Source organism: Dermochelys coriacea, chromosome 6, assembly GCF_009764565.3.
Source record: "Dermochelys coriacea isolate rDerCor1 chromosome 6, rDerCor1.pri.v4, whole genome shotgun sequence".
Taxonomy (NCBI): Eukaryota; Metazoa; Chordata; order Testudines; family Dermochelyidae; genus Dermochelys; species Dermochelys coriacea.
Genome location: NC_050073.1, coordinates 78929539 through 78947806, shown reverse-complemented (window position 1 = coordinate 78947806; position 18268 = coordinate 78929539). Strand labels below are relative to the sequence as shown.

Here is an 18268-nt window from a genome sequence, read left to right as displayed (position 1 = left end):
TCTGCAGACTAAACAATCCCAGCTCCCTCAGCCTCTCCTCATAAGTCATGTGCTCTAGACCCCTAATCATTTTCGTTGCCCTTCGTTGTACTCTTTCCAATTTATCCACATCCTTCCTGTAGTGTGGGGCCCAAAACTGGACACAGTACTCCAGATGAGGCCTCACCAGTGTCGAATAGAGGGGAACGATCACGTCCCTCGATCTGCTCGCTATGCCCCTACTTATACAACCCAAAATGCCATTGGCCTTCTTGGCAACAAGGGCACACTGCTGACTCATATCCAGCTTCTCGTCCACTGTCACCCCTAGGTCCTTTTCCGCAGAACTGCTGCCGAGCCATTCGGTCCCTAGTCTGTAGCGGTGCATTGGATTCTTCCATCCTAAGTGCAGGACCCTGCATTTATCCTTATTGAACCTCATTAGATTTCTTTTGGCCCAATCCTCCAATTTGTCTAGGTCCTTCTGTATCCTATCCCTCCCCTCCAGCGTATCTACCACTCCTCCCAGTTTAGTATCATCCGCAAATTTGCTGAGAGTGCAATCCACACCATCCTCCAGATCATTTATGAAGATATTGAACAAAACGGGCCCCAGGACCGACCCCTGGGGCACTCCACTTGACACCGGCTGCCAACTAGACATGGAGCCATTGATCACTACCCGTTGAGCCCGACAATCTAGCCAGCTTTCTACCCACCTTATAGTGCATTCATCCAGCCCATACTTCCTTAACTTGCTGACAAGAATGCTGTGGGAGACCGTGTCAAAAGCTTTGCTAAAGTCAAGAAACAATACATCCACTGCTTTCCCTTCATCCACAGAACCAGTAATCTCATCATAAAAGGCGATTAGATTAGTCAGGCATGACCTTCCCTTGGTGAATCCATGCTGACTGTTCCTGATCACTTTCCTCTCCTCTAAGTGCTTCAGGATTGATTCTTTGAGGACCTGCTCCATGATTTTTTCCAGGGACTGAGGTGAGGCTGACCGGCCTGTAGTTCCCAGGATCCTCCTTCTTCCCTTTTTTAAAGATGGGCACTACATTAGCCTTTTTCCAGTCATCCGGGACTTCCCCCGTTCGCCACGAGTTTTCAAAGATAATGGCCAAGGGCTCTGCAATCACAGCCGCCAATTCCTTCAGCACTCTCGGATGCAATTCGTCCGGCCCCATGGACTTGTGCACGTCCAGCTTTTCTAAATAGTCCCTAACCACCTCTATCTCTACAGAGGGCTGGCCATCTCTTCCCCATTTTGTGTTGCCCAGCACAGCAGTCTGGGAGCTGACCTTGTTAGTGAAAACAGAGGCAAAAAAAGCATTGAGTACATTAGCTTTTTCCACATCCTCTGTCACTAGCTTGCCTCCCTCATTCAGTAAGGGGCCCACACTTTCCTTGGCTTTCTTCTTGTTGCCAACATACCTGAAGAAACCCTTCTTGTTACTCTTGACATCTCTTGCTAGCTGCAGCTCCAGGTGCTATTTGGCCCTCCTGATATCTTTCCTACATGCCCGAGCAATATTTTTATACTCTTCCCTGGTCATATGTCCAACCTTCCACTTCTTGTAAGCTTCTTTTTTATGTTTAAGATCCGCTAGGATTTCACCATTAAGCCAAGCTGGTCGCCTGCCATATTTACTATTCTTTCGACTCATGTAGAATTATGTGCAAAAAATAACTGCATTCATAAATAAAACAATGGTTTCAGAGTAGCAGCCGTGTTAATCTGTATTCGCAAAAAGAAAAGGAGTACTTGTGGCACCTTAGAGACTAACAAATTTATTTGAGCATAAGCTTTCGTGAGCTACAGCTCACTTCATCGGATGCATAAATAAAACAATGTAACATTTTAGAGTCTGCAAGTCCACTCAGTCCTACTTCTTGTTCAGCCAATCGCTCAGACAAACAAGTTTACATTTACAGGAGATAATGCTGCTCGCTTCCTGTTTACAATGTCACCTGAAAGTGAGAAAACGTTTTCTCATGGCACTTTTGTAGCCGGCATTGCAAGATATTTATGTGCCAGATGCGCTAAAGATTCATATGTCCCTTCATGCTGCAACCACCATTCCAGGGGACATGCGTCCATGCTGATGACAGGTTCTGCTCGATTACAATCCAAAACAGTGCAGACTGATGCATGTTCGTTTTCATTATCTGAGTCAGATGCCACTAGTAGAAGGTTGATTTTCTTTGTTGGTGGTTCGGATTCTGTAGTTTCCACGTCGGAGTGTTGCTCTTTTGAGACATCTGAAAGCATGCTCCACACCTCATCCCTCTCAGATTTTGGAAGGCACTTCAGATTCTTAAACCTTAGGTCGAGTGCTGTAGCTATCTTTAGAGATCTCACACTGGTACCTTCTTTGCATTTTGTCAGATCTGCGGCAAAAGTCGTTCTTAAAACAAACAACATGTGCTGGGTCATTGTCCGAGACTGCTATAACATGAAATATATGACAGAATGTGGGTAAACCAAAGCAGGGGACATACAATTCTCCCCCCAAGGAGTTCAGTCACAAATTTAATTAATGCATTATTTTTTTAAGGAGCGTCATCAACATGCAAGCATGTGCTCTGAAATGGTGGCCAAAGCATGAAGGGACATACAAATGTTTAGCATATCTGGCACGTAAATATCTTGCAATGCCGACTACAAAAGTGCCATGCAAATGCCTGTTCTCACTTTCTGGTGATGTAGATAAGAAGAGGGCAGCATTATTTCCTGTAAATGTAAACAAACTTGTTTGTCTGAGCGATTGACTGAATAATAACTAGGACTGAGTGGACTTCTTGCCCCAAAGTTTTACATTGTTTTCTTTTTGAGTGTAGTTATGTAACAAAAAAAAAATCCACATTTGTAACTTGCACGTTCACGGGAAAGAGATTTCACTACGGTACTTGTATGAGGTGAATTGAAAAATACTATTTTTTATAATTTTTACAGTGCAAATATTTGTAATAAAAATAATATACATTTTAATTTCAATTACAACACAGAATACAATATATATGAAAATGTAGAAAAAAACCCAAAATATTTAATAAATTTCAGTTGGTACTCTATTGTTTAACAGTGCGATTTAAAACTGTGATTAATTGCGATTAATTTTTTTGAGTTAATCGCGTGCATTAACTGTGATTAATCGACAGCCTTATTAAAGAGAAGTTTTGAGGAAGAATTTGGTGGTGGCTATACAGATATTGACTGGGAGTTTTTTCTACTTGAAAGTCATGGGCGAAACAATGCAAGTGCTTGTCAGAGAAGTGGAGAAGTTGGGAGATTCAGGCTATCTGGCAGCAGAGCCAAGGCAAGGAATGATAAATAATGAGTGATTATTATAAATAATAAGTTGAACAGGTAGATTTGGACCAGTGCTTTAAAAGTGCAGCAGATCAAAATAACCTGCAGGCCCAGGATATAAAAATTCTAAGAGGCAAGCCTGTATTGCTCAGGCACATTTTTAATACCATCTGTTAGGCTGTTTTTCCCACTTACCCACCGCATGGGAACAAGAAGCAGGTGGAGCTCTCTTCTTTCCCTTCCCTCCTCCCCAACAACCCATCATGGGGGTGGGGACATGGCAGGGAGGAGAGAACAGAAAGAACCCAGCGACTCAGAGTGGCTCTAGTCTCTCTTTCCCCTTCACTTCTTCCTCTGGTGAGTGATGGGATGGCACCTCTTCTTCTCCTCTTGCTCCCTCTGGGCAACATCCAGCCTTCTAGGGAAGGGAGAGAGGGGATCCAGCTGCAGGCTCCCACCGACCTGGGAGATGGGGATGAAAAACCCCAAGACCTGGAGGAAGAGGAGGTGAGGCTGGGGAGCAGAACAGATGGGGTCTGTAGGGGGAAAAACAGGTGTGGAGATGGAACAAATCGGGGACTGGAGGGAAGAAAACTGATATGGGGGTTGGAGGGTCAGAATTAATTGTTAGACAGGGGGATGGGCAGATGTGGGGATGGTGGAAGTCCCCTTATTTCAGACTACTTAAAGCTCTAGTTAGGACTAAGCTTAGAAAGCGATGGCAAGAAGTTTGTGTTTGATGCCGTGGGAAAAAAAGGCAGTGTAGGGAAGGACTTAAAGAGAATGCAGATGACAATGACAAGCCAGGAAGATTATCTTAGTGGCTGCATCTTCAATGAACTTGAAGGGGGACAAGGTTGCAGGCATCCAGGACATAGAGGAGGAGATAACAGAAGTCAATGCATGAGATGATCAGATTTGGACAAGATTTTTAGTGGTATGGGCACAGAGAAGAGGTTAGATCTTGGAAATGTTGTGCAAGATGAAGTTACAAGATACAGATATGGCCTGGGAGATGTATGTTCTTGATTGAATTTTATTCATGTCCTTTAAAAATGTTTTCCCAGAACAAAAGCATATTAGTTTGTAAGCCTACTTAATTAGGTGCTTTGCTTCAAATAAAATTAATAACAATTTTAATATTGCAAAATGATGTAGCTAAGTAGTGAATGAGAATCTTTGGTAATACACATTGACTGGGGAAGAAGCTATTTACTTGAGAATTTTTAAATACTAATGTACTGGACATTTTTCTCTCTAGTCAAGTTTGACGGAGGTGTGGAAAATAATTTTCGAAAGTGATGTGGTCAGTTAGAAACCTAAGTCCTTGTCTACACTAGAAAGGGTTTTCCAATTATCACCACCCCCAGTGGAGATGCAGCTTATGCTGCCCAAATAAGTGGCCTGACTTTTAGAGGTGCTGAAAACATGCAGTTTCCATTTTAATCAGTTATTTTTTTCTGTTTGTCTTTAAAATCCTAGGTCAATAGTGCTATAAGTATTTTCTCTATTTGCTCTATTTTGAAATGAGCCATGTGATAATTGGATGTAATTTTCAGTTAAATAAGTTCTACTAAGTTACAATCCATTGCTTTTTTTAGCTATCAAAACCTTTGTTTCCTATTGTGGTGGTCTTCTTACTGATGAAGTTATTCAGAGACTACTTCCTCCCCTCCCATGTGCTGTGGATTTATTGACACGGTAAATGCATCATTAAGTTTTTAAATAAAAGTAAACCGTGATTTTATGTTAGAAAGTGCTGTAGAATATTCCTCTGGTATCTTCCTGATATAATGGATTGTTTAGACAGATAAATAGACTTTTTTAAAGTAGTATCTTACAGAGTACAAAAGCTATAACAGTGATGTAAATAAACTGGTACAGTACTATGGGCTTGCCTTCACTGTACTGGTAGCCCGAGCTATAATTCAAGCTCTGCGCCTAAATCGACTCGTGTGTGTGTGTGTGTACACACACACACACACACACACACACACACACACACACACACACACACACACACACACACACACACACACACACACACACACACATTTTTTAGCTCGTGCTACGTGGTGTTTTAAGATCAAGTTATCTGGCCCATTGTGAGTGAGGGTTAGGACTGTAGGGTTAGAAGTTGAAGTTCTAGTACAGCTGATGCTGGAGCTAATAATGCCGTGGGGATGCAGCAACTCAAGCTACAATTATTCTTCAGTGGCTAATCCAATTACTCAGATACTAATCAAATTACTGTGTGTAGCTTGAGTGTTTCTCATTGTGGTCACACTCATGCTCTCACTCAAGCTAGGCTAGCTCCAGTTACTCAAGATAACTGTTGTAATGAAGACAAGTAGAGCCCTACAAATTTGCAGATAACCACAGACCATTTTTGCAGAACGGATGCAAATACAAATTTTGTATCTGCACAGAGCTCTAAAGACAAGCCCTGTGTCTTGTGTGTTGCATGTCATGCTAAGAAACAAAATATGAAATAACTTCTTTTTCGTCGGACACCATGTTTGTCCGCAATATTTTTCTTTTTTAGTGTCTTTGCAATCAAGTACAACACTAATAGTGACATTTTCTTCTTTATGCACATACCTGGATAATATTTTTGTGTGCTGTTTATACACATAGCAGGATAGTATTTGTGTGCATCTGTTCCATTTTGTAAAACAAATATATACACAGTGCAAAATTACTCTAGAGACAGAGATGGTTTATAAATGGACACTTTTTGTACTTATGTTGTTCGTCAACATCAAAGTTGTTTTTTTTCCCCCTTCTTTGTGTTCAGTATTTTAACTGTTCTGTCACTCTAGAACATTAATGTCCAATAGCTTTGGGATCTAAGCTTGACCATGGTGGGACAAAACTACAAAAAGGTTAACTGCAAGAAAGACATGTAAAGGACAAGACAATATAAAAGCTTTTCATACTTCTACAATAGTGCATAAAAATACAGCTTGGGAATAGGAAACCAGGGTTTCATGAGTTAATAGAAATGTAAGCTGCTTGTTGGTATGTTGGCATTGCAAATTAGGCAGCATCTCTAATGTATGTAGCCTCAAGGGTAGTGAATACGAATTACAGTACAAATTAAAACAAATCTATAACTGAAAATTGTGACATAACCCTTATCTCTTTTTAACATATGTCATGTGTCTTCTGTATTTTTTCAAGGCTTCCTTTAATACATAAAATGTATGGAAATGCTTTAAAAACACCAGCAATGACTTACAGGCACAGACTTTATGAATTATTGGCTTTATTGCCCCCAAAGACTTACGAAGGTATGTATTTTCTTAACAAGAAATACAGTTTTAAGTGAAAAATACTAAGAGTTCATTTGTGAGTTTTCACTTTAATAACAAGTATACAACTAGCAAGATTTGTTTTCATCTTTTTTTCTGAAGTGCCCATTGTTATATTTTCCAAATTCACATTTTACGGAATTGCATTGAAGCTACTCTGTTTTCAGTTTCCTGTTTGCAACACACTTAAATGTTTAGGATCACCCTTTCCTTCTGTTAGAAAGCTATAATTTTGTCCTGAATTTCTAGAAAATTGAAGATAGGCAACCTTTATAATTTTAATTTAATATTAGAGTTCACTCACTATGATAAGACTCACTGAAAAGTAAAATTAGTAAATCCAGGAGGAATAACTGCAATATAAACCAATTGCACATCTATTACAATAGGTTTAATTTACTTTGAATTGCTCTGACTAGGCCATTACATTACAAATATATTAATCTGGGCCCTGTAGATTGCTGGACCTAAATTTTACCTCAAATGTGTAATAGCTAAATCGTAAAACAGACTGACTCTTCCATTGCAAGACATAATTAGCAGCATTCTAACTTGATTGTTAAAGGTCAATAATAACTTGAATAGCTTCATACCAGACTGCTCATTTTAATTAATCCAATAAAAACTTCTGTCTTTGAATTATTTCTTTTGTGTGTAGCGTTTTTGTTTTTATTTTTAATGTTACCATTAATTTAGTTTGCAACAGAATTAAGTGTGGAAAGTACACAAATTCATTGTAATAGTCTTTAGTGACTTGGAAGGTAGAGCTGGAGTGTTAGGCAACTGGAGACATTTCTCCAGGGCAGAGGGGAGCATTCACTTCCCTGCCATCTGCATTTTGCTGTGACCTCAAAACCCTGAAGGGATTTCTCACCTTAATATAATCTGCTCCATCGAGTGGTACCAGTTAACCAAACTTTTAGAAGGATAAATCGTCGTCATCTCATTTTAAGTTGTTATACTGGAGACCATGGTATAATACACAATTGTGAATGGAGTTAAAAAGACAAAAGATGAGCAACTTATTTCCCTTTTCATTAATTTTACTGAAAGAGCAAAACTTTATAGAATTAAAATTTTATTTTTCTTTGTAATATTTGGGGATTATTTAATGCAGCTGAAAAATAGGCAATGTAATAGCATCTGACATGTTTAGGCCTGAATAGAGTAGTGCAAGCGCAGTGCCCGCCCCATGTTGATGTTGCAGCGATCTAGAACTAACAAACAAAAGGCATCAAAAGACGTATTCAAATCAGTAGTCACATTGCTAAAGACACTGCAAACAGCCTGAAACCTATTATGTCTTGAGCTCATGCAGAAGAAATATATAAAAGTAATTCTTCCTGACAGTTGTCATCCTGAAGCTGTTCATCCACTTGCAACGCAACAATATGGAAATATAAAGGTTAGGATATGGAGTCGTTTATTTTCCAAGTCCTTTGGATGTTAATACCATTAACTATATTTTTTATCTAATGAAGCAAAATATGTTTTACAGAAAAGCTAACTACAGAGATTTTTTCTTTCTATGATAGATTTTCTCTATATTACCTCTCTGCAGATGCTGCTTGTTCAATATTTCCTGATAGAAATGTTAGAGATTTGGGGATTTTTTTTAAATTAAACATATCTGAAAACAATGTGATTTCTGGTTAAACCAGTTTTATGTGTTGGAAAGTGCTCAGTGATATTGTACTTCTGTTTTGCATTGTGTTGCTTTTTTCATGGCTCAAGCAAGCATGAAGGATGAGAAACTTGTAGCAGTTCATAGTTTCCTTTCTGTTTTTTATATTTCTGTATATTTTGTATGGTCTGAAAACCATACTTTTTGTCAAGCAGCCCATAATAGCACTTCTTGTCCTCCTTTTTGTGCTTCCTGTGTAGTGATGTCTAAACCAGTTGTGAAATGGGAGGCATTCATTCAGTTCTGTTTTTCTTAATGAGACAAAATGAACAACTAGAAATAGATCAGCCTTTTCTTCTGTCTTTCAATTTTCACTTATTTTGCACTGGCATAATATTGTTTAAAAGACAATACGTGGACAGGTGGTTGGGGCTAGAAAATGCAGCGTAGCTCTTTGAAAGGCGATTTGAAAAAGGTTATTCAAGAATTGGGCTTATGGTGCTGTTTTTATTTTTTGTTTTTGCTTCTTTTATATCTGAACTTCCCTGGTTTTGTTGAAGATCTTCCATGTGTCTCAGAATATGTTCATTGTGAGCATAAGCCTTAATTGAAAGGGGGGAGGTTTTCATTCTTTGTTAACAAATATGGCATTTATCCAGAATGTTAATTAGTCATTGAAGTTTATATATGTAGAAGCAGGGGTGAAGTAATAAAAGCATGGGTGGTAGGGACAAGTGGGGAACAAGATCAGAGAGTCAAATGTATGTGCCTTCCCCTTTTGGCTGGTCCACATAGAGAATAACAGTCTACTATTGCTGCCGGTTACTCTTAAGGTCCCAACCATCCTAATGAACCATGTAGGCATCACTATAGATCCACATGATGGAGTTTTTTTCAGTTTGCTTTTTTAAAAACATGAGAAAGTTTAGTGCAACTGAATGAGTAATAACTGTATGTGATCGTTTAATTAGAGATTTTTATCATTATGATTGCACAGGAAAACATATTTCCTAATTTTTGCATGTTTGACTTTGCAACTCTAATGTTCTCATAAATGGGGGAGAGTGGGAGTCTGAAGGTAATATCTGTTACTCCTGCGGGAATTCTGTGCCACTGTGTTCGTGCAGAATTCATTTCCCCCGCAGATTTCTTTGCTTTCCGGCCAAAAAATTACTTCTGACAGACAAGCAAAGAGATCCCTCAAGAGTGGTTCACACACTTCCCCAGCAGTGCAGGCACATTGTTTTGGGTGCCTGGAGCAGCTGGCAGAGAGGTAAATTATCGTGGGGGTGGGGCTGGGGATGCCCCAGCCAGTGGCTCCTACCCTGCACTGAGCTTAGCTGCTAGTCCCTGCTGGGCTGGGGAGTACCGGACTTCCTCTTCCCCTGAAAGGAATTGGGGCCTGGATCAAACCCACCCCCAGAAACCTTCCCCAGCTTCAGGAATCTCTACCCCCTCCCACACACTTTCTTCCCACATCGCTCCTCAGCTGCGGGAGGAGGGGTCCATGTTCAAGGAACTGCTCTCCTGTCTGACTAACCCCCATGCATCTGGACCCAGCCATACCCAGACCTCCCACCAAGCCCCCATCCTGCTGAGCCTCACCGCCTGCATCTGGAGCCCTCCCCCCAGCGAGCCCCATATCCAGATCCCACCTCTGGATCCCCACCCCTGCACCCAGACCATCCCCCGCTGAGCCCCCCGCACTCAAACCCCCACTCCAATAAGCCCTACCGCCTCTGTACTTGGACCACTCCGACAAACCCCCCACACTCGGATCCCCACCTTACTAAGCCCGACTCTCCCAGCACCTGGATACTCCTACTAAGCCCCTTGCCCGAACCCCATCCCTCCCACACACCCCAATCACCCCTGGTGAGGCCCAACTACCTTTACCTGGATTCTTCTGCAGAGTCCTATTCCTGCTGCACCTGGAACCCCTCAGTGAGCCCCTGGGCATTCAGATCTCCCATATTCAGACCCCCCACGAAGCCTCCTGCACCCAGATTGCCCCACTCAGAACCCTCTCACACCACACCTGGATCCCCCCCACACTAAGCCCCTCCACACTTGAATCCTGCAGGGCTGAGCCTATCTGCGTACACCTGGATCAGGGTGCAGGTCTGGGCGTGTATGTGAGACTGTCCCTCTCGCTTACTATTTGGTGCATCTGGCATAGATGGGCAAGACCCTGGAGTGTTTCTGAGGCAGGCCCAGCCCTTGCACTTGTCTTGGTTGGGTGCAACCTCACTGTGTCCATGTCCCAGGGAAGGGGCCTGCAGGGGAATTTCCCACCTCTGTACAGTCCATGGCCTGTACTCCTCACTGCCGTGCTGGAGCCTCCACATATTTATTGACAAAATATGCAGAATTCTGCAGAATTTTAACTTTTTTTGATGCACACTTTTTATTTTTTTGGCAGAGAATTCCCTCAGGAGTAATCTGTATAAGGGGTGTGTGTGTGTGTGTGTGTGTGTGTGTGTGTGTGTGTGTGTGTGTATTTTTGTCAACTATCTCGTTAAGATCACTTGGGATAGTGTGTGTCAACACAGTAGCTGTAGCTGACATAAGTCTGGCTTTATGGTATTGCACCAGAATCATAGAATATCAGGGTTGGAAGGGACTTCAGGTCCATCTAGTCCAACCCCCTGCTCAAAAGAGGACCAATCCCCAAGTAAATCGTCCCAGCCAGCGCTTTGTCAAGCCTGACCTTAAAAACTTCTAAGGAAGGAGATTCCACCACCTCCCTAGGTAATGCATTCCAATGCTTCACCACTCTCCTAGTGAAAAAGTTTTTCCTAATATCTAACCTAAACCTCCCCTACTGCAACTTGAGACCATTACTCCTCATTCTGTCATCTGCTACCACTGAGAACAGTCTAGATCCATCCTCTTTGGTAGTTGAAAGCAGCTATCAAATGCCCCCTCATTCTTCTCTTCCGCAGACTAAACAATCCCAGTTCCCTCAGCCTCTCCTCATAAGCCATGTGCTCCAATCCCCTAATCATTTTTGTTGCCCTCCGCTGGACACTTTCCAATTTTTTCATATCCTTCTTGTAGTGTGAGGCCCAAAACTGGACACAGTACTCCAGATGAGGCCTCACAGAATGCTGAATAGAGGGGAATGATCATGTCCTTCGATCTGCTTGCAGTGCCCCTACTTATACAGCACAAAATGCCATTGGCCTTCTTGGCAACAAGGGCATGCTGTTGACTCATATCCAGCTTCTCGTCCACTGTAACCCTAGGTCCTTTTCTGCAGAACTGCTGCTTAGCCATTCGGTCCCTAGTCTGTAGTGGTGCATGGGATTCTTCCATCCGAAATCCAGGACTCTGCACTAGTCCTTGTTGAACCTCATCGGATTTCTTTTGGCCCAATCCTCTAATTTGTCTAGGTCCCTCTGTATCCCATCCGTACCCTCTAGCGTATCTACCTCTCCTCCCAGTTTAGTGTCATCTGCAAACTTGCTGAGGGTGCAATCCACGCCATCCTCCAGATCATTAATAAAGATATTGAACAAAACCGGCCCCAGAACCGACTTTTGGGGCACTCCTCTTGATACTGGCTGCCAACTAGACATGGAACCATTGATCACTACCTGTTGAGCCCGACAATCTAGCCAGCTTTCTATCGATCTTATCGTCCATTCATCCAGACCATACTTCTTTAATTTGCTGGCAAGAATACTGTGGGAGACAGTGTCAAAAGCTTTGCTAAAGTCAAGGAACAATAAGTTCACTGCTTTCCCCTCATCCACAGAGCCAGTTATCTCGTCATAGAAGGCAATTAGATTAATCAGGCAGGAATTGCTCTTGGTGAATCTATGCTGACTGTTCCTGATCACTTTCCTCTCCTCTTAAGTGCTTCAGAATTGATTCCTTGAGGACCTGCTCCATGATTTTTCCAGAGACTGAGGTGAGGCTGACTGGCCTGTAGTTCCCTGGATCCTCCTCCTTCCCTTTTTTAAAGATGGGCACTACATTAGCCTTTTTCCAGTCGTCCGAGACCTCCCCTGGTCGCCATGAGTTTTCAAAGGTAATGGCCAATGGCTCTGCAATCACATCCATCAACTCTTTTAGCGCTCTCGGATGCAGCGCATATGGCCCCATGGACTTGTGCTCGTTCAGCTTTTCTAAATAGTCCTGAACCACTTCTTTCTCCCCAGAGGGCTGGTCGCCTCCTCCCCATGCTGTGTTGGCCAGTGCAGTAGTCTGGGAGCTGACCTTGTTCGTGAAGACAGAGGCAAAAAAAAGCATTGAGTACATTAGCTTTTTCCACATCCTCTGTCACTAGGTTGCCGCCCTCATTCAGTAAGGGGCCCACACTTTCCTTGACTTTCTTCTTGTTGCTAACATGCCTGAAGAAACCCTTCTTGTTACTCTTAACATCTCTTGCTAGCTGCAACTCCAAGTGTGATTTGGCCTTCCTGATTTCACTCCTGCATGCTTGAGCAATATTTTTATACTCCTCCCTGGTCATTTGTCCAATCTTCCACTTCTTGTAAGCTTCTTTTTTGTGTTTTTAAGATCAGCAAGGATTTCACTGTTATGCCAAGCTGGTTGCCTGCCATATTTACTTTTCTTTCTACACATCGGGATGGTTTGTCCCTGTAACCTCAATAAGGATTCTTTAAAATACAGCCAGCTCTCCTGGACTTCTTTCCCCTTCATGTTACTTTCCCAGGGGATCCTGCCCATTAGTTCCCTGTGGGAGTCAGTCTGCTTTTCTGAAGTCCAGGGTTCGTATTCTGCTTCTTTCCTTTCTTCCTTGAGTCAAAATCCTGAACTCGACCATCTCATGGTCACTGCCTCCCAGGTTCCCATTCACTTTTGCTTTCCCTACTAATTCTTCCCAGTTTGTGAGCAGCAGGTCAAGAGGAGCTCTGTCTCTAATTGGTTTCTCCAGCACTTGCACCAGGAAATTGTCCCCTACACTTTCCAAAAACTTCCTGGATTGTCTGCACCACTGTATTGCTCTCCCAGCAGATATCAGGGTGGTTGAAGTCTCCCATGAGAACCAGGGCCTGTGATTTAGAAAATTTATTCCAAATCATACTCTTATAGTGGTGACACTTGAATAGCTTAAAATATGCTGACTCTAAATACTTAGTGCCATTGTGCTTTATATACAGTGAGGCAAAGACCTGTCTAAAGGTTAATCTGATAAAATGAAGAAAATTATTTAATATCCTAAAGGTTAAATTACTGATCAAAATATCATTATACTACTTGCTGCTGTAGTCTATTCATGCTCTACTTGATAAGCGCAAACTCCTGAAATATGAGGGTATATACTACACTTCTTGGCTATCTATATTGTTGGAGGACAGACAGTTGATCACCACACTCATAGAGTTTAAGGCCTGAAGGGACCATCATAAACATCTAGTCTGACCTCCTGCACATTGTAGGCCACAGAATCTCATCTGCCCACTCCTGTGATAGACCCATAACCTCTGGCTGAGTTACTGAAGTCCTCAAATCATGATTTAAAGACTTCAAGTCATAGTGAATTCACCATTTACACTAATTTAAACCTGAAGGTGACACATGTCCCATGTTGCAGAAGAAGGTAAAAATACCTCAGGGTCTCTGCCAGTCCAGGTCAGTTGGACCTTAAGCATGTGGGCAAGACCCAGTAGCCAGACACCTGGGAAAGAATTCTTTGTAGTAACTCAGAGTCCTCCCGACCTAGTGTCCCATCACAGGCTGTTGGGAATATTTGTCTGCATGTCATTGTAGGCAGTCTCATCATACCATCCCCTTATCATGCTCAGTCTTGAAGTCAGTTAGGTTTTTTGCCCCCATTGCTCCCCTTGGAAGACTGTTCTAGAACTTCCCTCCTCTGATAGTTAGAAACCTTTGCCTAATTTCAAGCCTAAATGTTGATGGCCAGTTTATATCAATTTGTTCTTGTGTCAGCATTGGCATTTAACTTTAAATCCTCTCCCTCCCTGCTATTTATCCATCCATGTATTTATAGAGAGCAATCACATCTTCCCTCAGCCTTCATTTGGTTAGGCTAAACAAGCCAAGCTCTTTGAATCTCCTCTCATAAGGCAGGTTTTCCACTCCTCTGATCATCTTAATATCCCTTCTCTGCACCTGTTCCAGTTTGAATTTATCTTTCTTAAATATGAGACACCAGAACTGCACACAGTATTCCAGATGAGATCTCACCAGTGCCTAGTATAATGGAACTAACACTTCCCTACTTCTACTGGAAATACCTCACCTGATGATCCTAGGATTTCATTAGAGTCATATTGGCAGCTCATAGTCATCCTATGATCAACCAATACACCCAGGGCTTTCTCCTTGGTCGCTTCCAGCTGATATAGCTCCAATTTATAGCAAAAATTCTTGTTGTTAGTCCCTAAGTGCATGACCTTGCACTTTGCACTATTAAATTTCATTCCGTTTCCATTACTCCAGTTTTCAAGGTTCTTCAGTTCTTCTAATGTGATATACCAGTCCTCCTTTGTATTGGCAAAACCTCCCAACTTTGTGTTATCCACGGATTTTACTAGAGCACACCCACTTTTTGTGCCAAGGGCATGCATGAAAATGTTAAATAAAATTGGTCCCAAGACCTATCCCTGAGGAACTATGCTAATAATCCCCCTCCAGCCTGACAATTCCCCTTTCAGTATGACCCATTGTAGCCTCCCCTTTAACTAATTCCTTATTCACCTTTCAATTCTCATATTACTCCTCATCTTCTCCAATTTACTAATAATTTCCTATGTGGAATTGTATCAAATGCCTTTCTGAAATTCAGGTAGATTAGATCTATTGCATTTCCTTTGTCTAAAAAGTCAGTTATCTTCTCAAAGAAAGAGATCAGGTTGGTCTGGCATGGTCTACCTTTTGTAAAACCATGTTGTGTATTTTATCCCAATTACTGTTTACCTCTGTGTCCTTAACTACTTTCTCTTTCAAAATTTGTTCCACAATCTTGCATGCAATTGAGGTCAAACTAACAGGCTTGTAGTTTCCCAGATCATTTTTCCCCCTTTCTTAAAAATTGAAGAATTGCTAACAAAATACCTGTCTTAGGATATGACCGAGTTTATGGATTCATTAAAAATCCGTGCTATTGGGCTTGCAATTTCATATGCCAGTGCCTGTAATATTCTTGGATGGAGAGTATCTGGCCCTCCAATTTGGTCCCATTAATCTGTTTGAGTTTGACTTTCACATCAGATGTGGTAATTTCTACTTCCATATCTTCATTTGCATTCGCCACCGTGGCGGTACCCCTAAACTCCTCTTGACACTTATTAATAACTGAGGCAAAGTATTCATTTTGGAGTTGGACCTAGATCTGTGGTTCTCAAACTGTGGGTCGGGACACCAAAGTGGGTAGTGACCGCATTTTAATGGGGTCGCCAGGGCTGGTGTTTAGACTTGATGGGGCGTGGAGCCAAAGCCTGAGGCCTGGAGCCGAAGCCCGAGCTGCATCTGCCGGGGCCAAAGCACAAAGCCTTCATCCCTGGGGAGTAGGGCTCAGGTCATAGGCCCACCGCGCAGGGCTGAAGCACTTGGACTTTGGCGCCTCCTCCCCTCCCCACAACCTCACCGCTTGGGAGGGTGGCCAATCCCCACACCCCCGTGCAGGGCGACGGGGCTCCGGCGGGCTCAGGCTTCAGTCCCCCTTCCTGGGGTCATAATTTTTGTTGACAGAAGAGGGTCACAGTGCAATGATGTTTGAGAATCCCTGACCTAGATTATCTTTAACCTCCACATCCTCAGTGTTTAGCAGTCCCACTTTTTCTTTCCTTAGTGGGTTTTTTTTTTAATATATATCACTATAGGAACGTTTACTATTGATTTTAATTTCCTTTGCAGGTTTTTGGCAGTTCTCACTTTTCCCCCACAGTTTCTGACCTCTAAGAGGTAGCTTTCCTTAAATTTTTCCTGTCTTTCATTCCTTGTATGCTTTCTGCTTTCTTTTAATAACCTGTTTGAGATGCTTGCTCATCCAGCTTGATCTGCAGCCCTTCCCTACAATTTTTTCCCTTGCTTCAGATAGTTTCTGCAACTTTGACTTAAAGTAATTCCAAACCTCCTCCACAATCAGATCCTTGAGTTCTTCACGCCAGTCCACTTCCCTAACTAATTCCCTTAATTTTTTAGAGTTTGCTCTTTTGAAATCAAGGACCCTAGTTGCAGATATATTTTTGTTTGTCCTTCCAGTTAGTTTGAATTGAATTAGCTCATGATCACTTGAACCTAGATAGTCCCCTACAACCAGTTCTTCTGTGAAGTCCTCACTACTCACTGATTTATTTATTTTTTTATTTGGTGTATGCAATCCGGTCAAGACAAGCCACAGCATTCTTATCAACAGTGTTCAAGACACACAGACCTCCAGGAAGTTGAGTCATTTTGCAGTTCTCAACAGCGTATGTCATGGTTTGACATAGTGGACTTTCTCTAAAACACCACTGAAATTCTGCTGCAGCATAAATACCATCTTCGGTATGAAACCGACTGAGAAAGCTCCATTGCCTTCATGGTAAATAAAACCCAGGTTGACATAGAGTAGGGGCCCAGATAAGATGATTATTTGTCACTTTCTCTGCGGATCAAGAAGCTCTATCATAAATCCCTCACTGAGTAAACTTACCCACAGTGGACATCATGAGGTTCAGACGACCATGTGGTGAATTAAACAAGACTTTAGTTAACAGTAGATGTGACATATCACGCAATTTCTTTGCTACTCTTTCCTCTCTGCGAACTGGGTGGAGCAATATTGCAGAGACCTGGTAAGCATGGTAGAGGAGTAGATTTAAGTGTGCCTGAAATAATACGCATGGTGAAATTAAGTTGTACATTGATAATCCTTGTGTGAGACAAGCGAGTCCATGCTATACTGCAGTACTCCGCCACTCACCAATACCAAACCTAAAATGGCATCACCTCTTGTAGGCTTGGTGACAGTTTGGTGAAGAAATCTGTTAGCTGTCACACCCAGGAAAATCTAGGCCCTACTATTATTGGTAGCACTTATTCTCCAATCTATATCTGGGAAATTAGTCTCTCATAATCACACAATTCCCAGTAGTATTTATTTCATTAAAAACATTAAAGAGGTCTCTACTGATATCCAAATCAGATCCTGGGGGTCTGTAGCATACCCCAAGTACTATCTGAAGAGAGCCTCTGGTAGCTTTCTTCCCCAAAGTGATTTTGACCCAAACAAACTCCGTTTTATCCATTCCATCACTTCTGATTTCTTTACAATCTACCTCATCATTAATATACAATATTAGTCCACCACCTTTACCTTTATTTCTGTCTTTCCTGAACAGCACATACCCTTCAATACCTGGACTTCAGTCATGACCTGTGTTGCCTGTAAGCTGTGCACTTGAGTGGCTGTGCAGGATAGATTTAAGTGCTGCCCAGCTGATTAGGAGAGCGTGCACAGCCAGCAGCATGTGTTTAGGTATCCCTCCCCTCACGGTGCTCCATCCTGCAGCTGCTCCTGCGACCATTCTGCTGGCTGTGCCAAGGGGAAGGGGAGGAGGATGCTGATGTTAGGGTGCCCCTCCCCATTCCTGTACCACAAATCTGCAGAGCAGGGTAGAGGGGACACAGCCTGACTCAGCTGCTGTGGGGAAGGGTGAGTGGCTGAATACCTTCCTTAAACAGACAGTGCACTGTTTCTGAGATTTCCCCAGCAGCCAGCTCATACAGTCTCTGTATATCTGTATGTCTCTCTCTCCCCCTCTCCCTGCTCATGTACCCCAACTCTGCTGAGTGGGGAAGGGGAGACAACAGGGCTCAGGACAGAGCAGGAGAGCTTTCAGTGAGTGTCTTAAAGAGACAGCGCAGGGCGTTTCTCAGAAACTTTTCCAGCAGCCAGCACACTCGCTCTGTGTGTGTGTGTGTGTGTGTGTGTGTGTGTGTGTGTGTGTGTGTGTGACACACACACACACTCTCACTCACTGTGTCTCACACACACTGTCTCAGTGTCTCACACTCAAACACACTGTCATTCTACTGCAGAGTTCCCCAAAC

At 42.5% G+C, this 18268-nt stretch overlaps 1 protein-coding gene across 22 annotated transcripts in view; it reads left to right on the top strand.

The window, feature by feature from the left end:
- HEATR5A (HEAT repeat containing 5A) overlaps window positions 1–18268 on the top strand; it is a 120831-nt gene that overhangs the window by 37848 nt on the left and 64715 nt on the right. For all 22 annotated transcript variants that reach the window (XM_043516994.1, XM_043516998.1, XM_038404931.2 and 19 more), the window contains 2 exons: window positions 4900–4999; window positions 6482–6591. In XM_043516994.1, the coding sequence (XP_043372929.1) occupies window positions 4900–4999; window positions 6482–6591 (210 nt within the window). The remainder of the gene's footprint in view (window positions 1–4899; window positions 5000–6481; window positions 6592–18268) is intronic.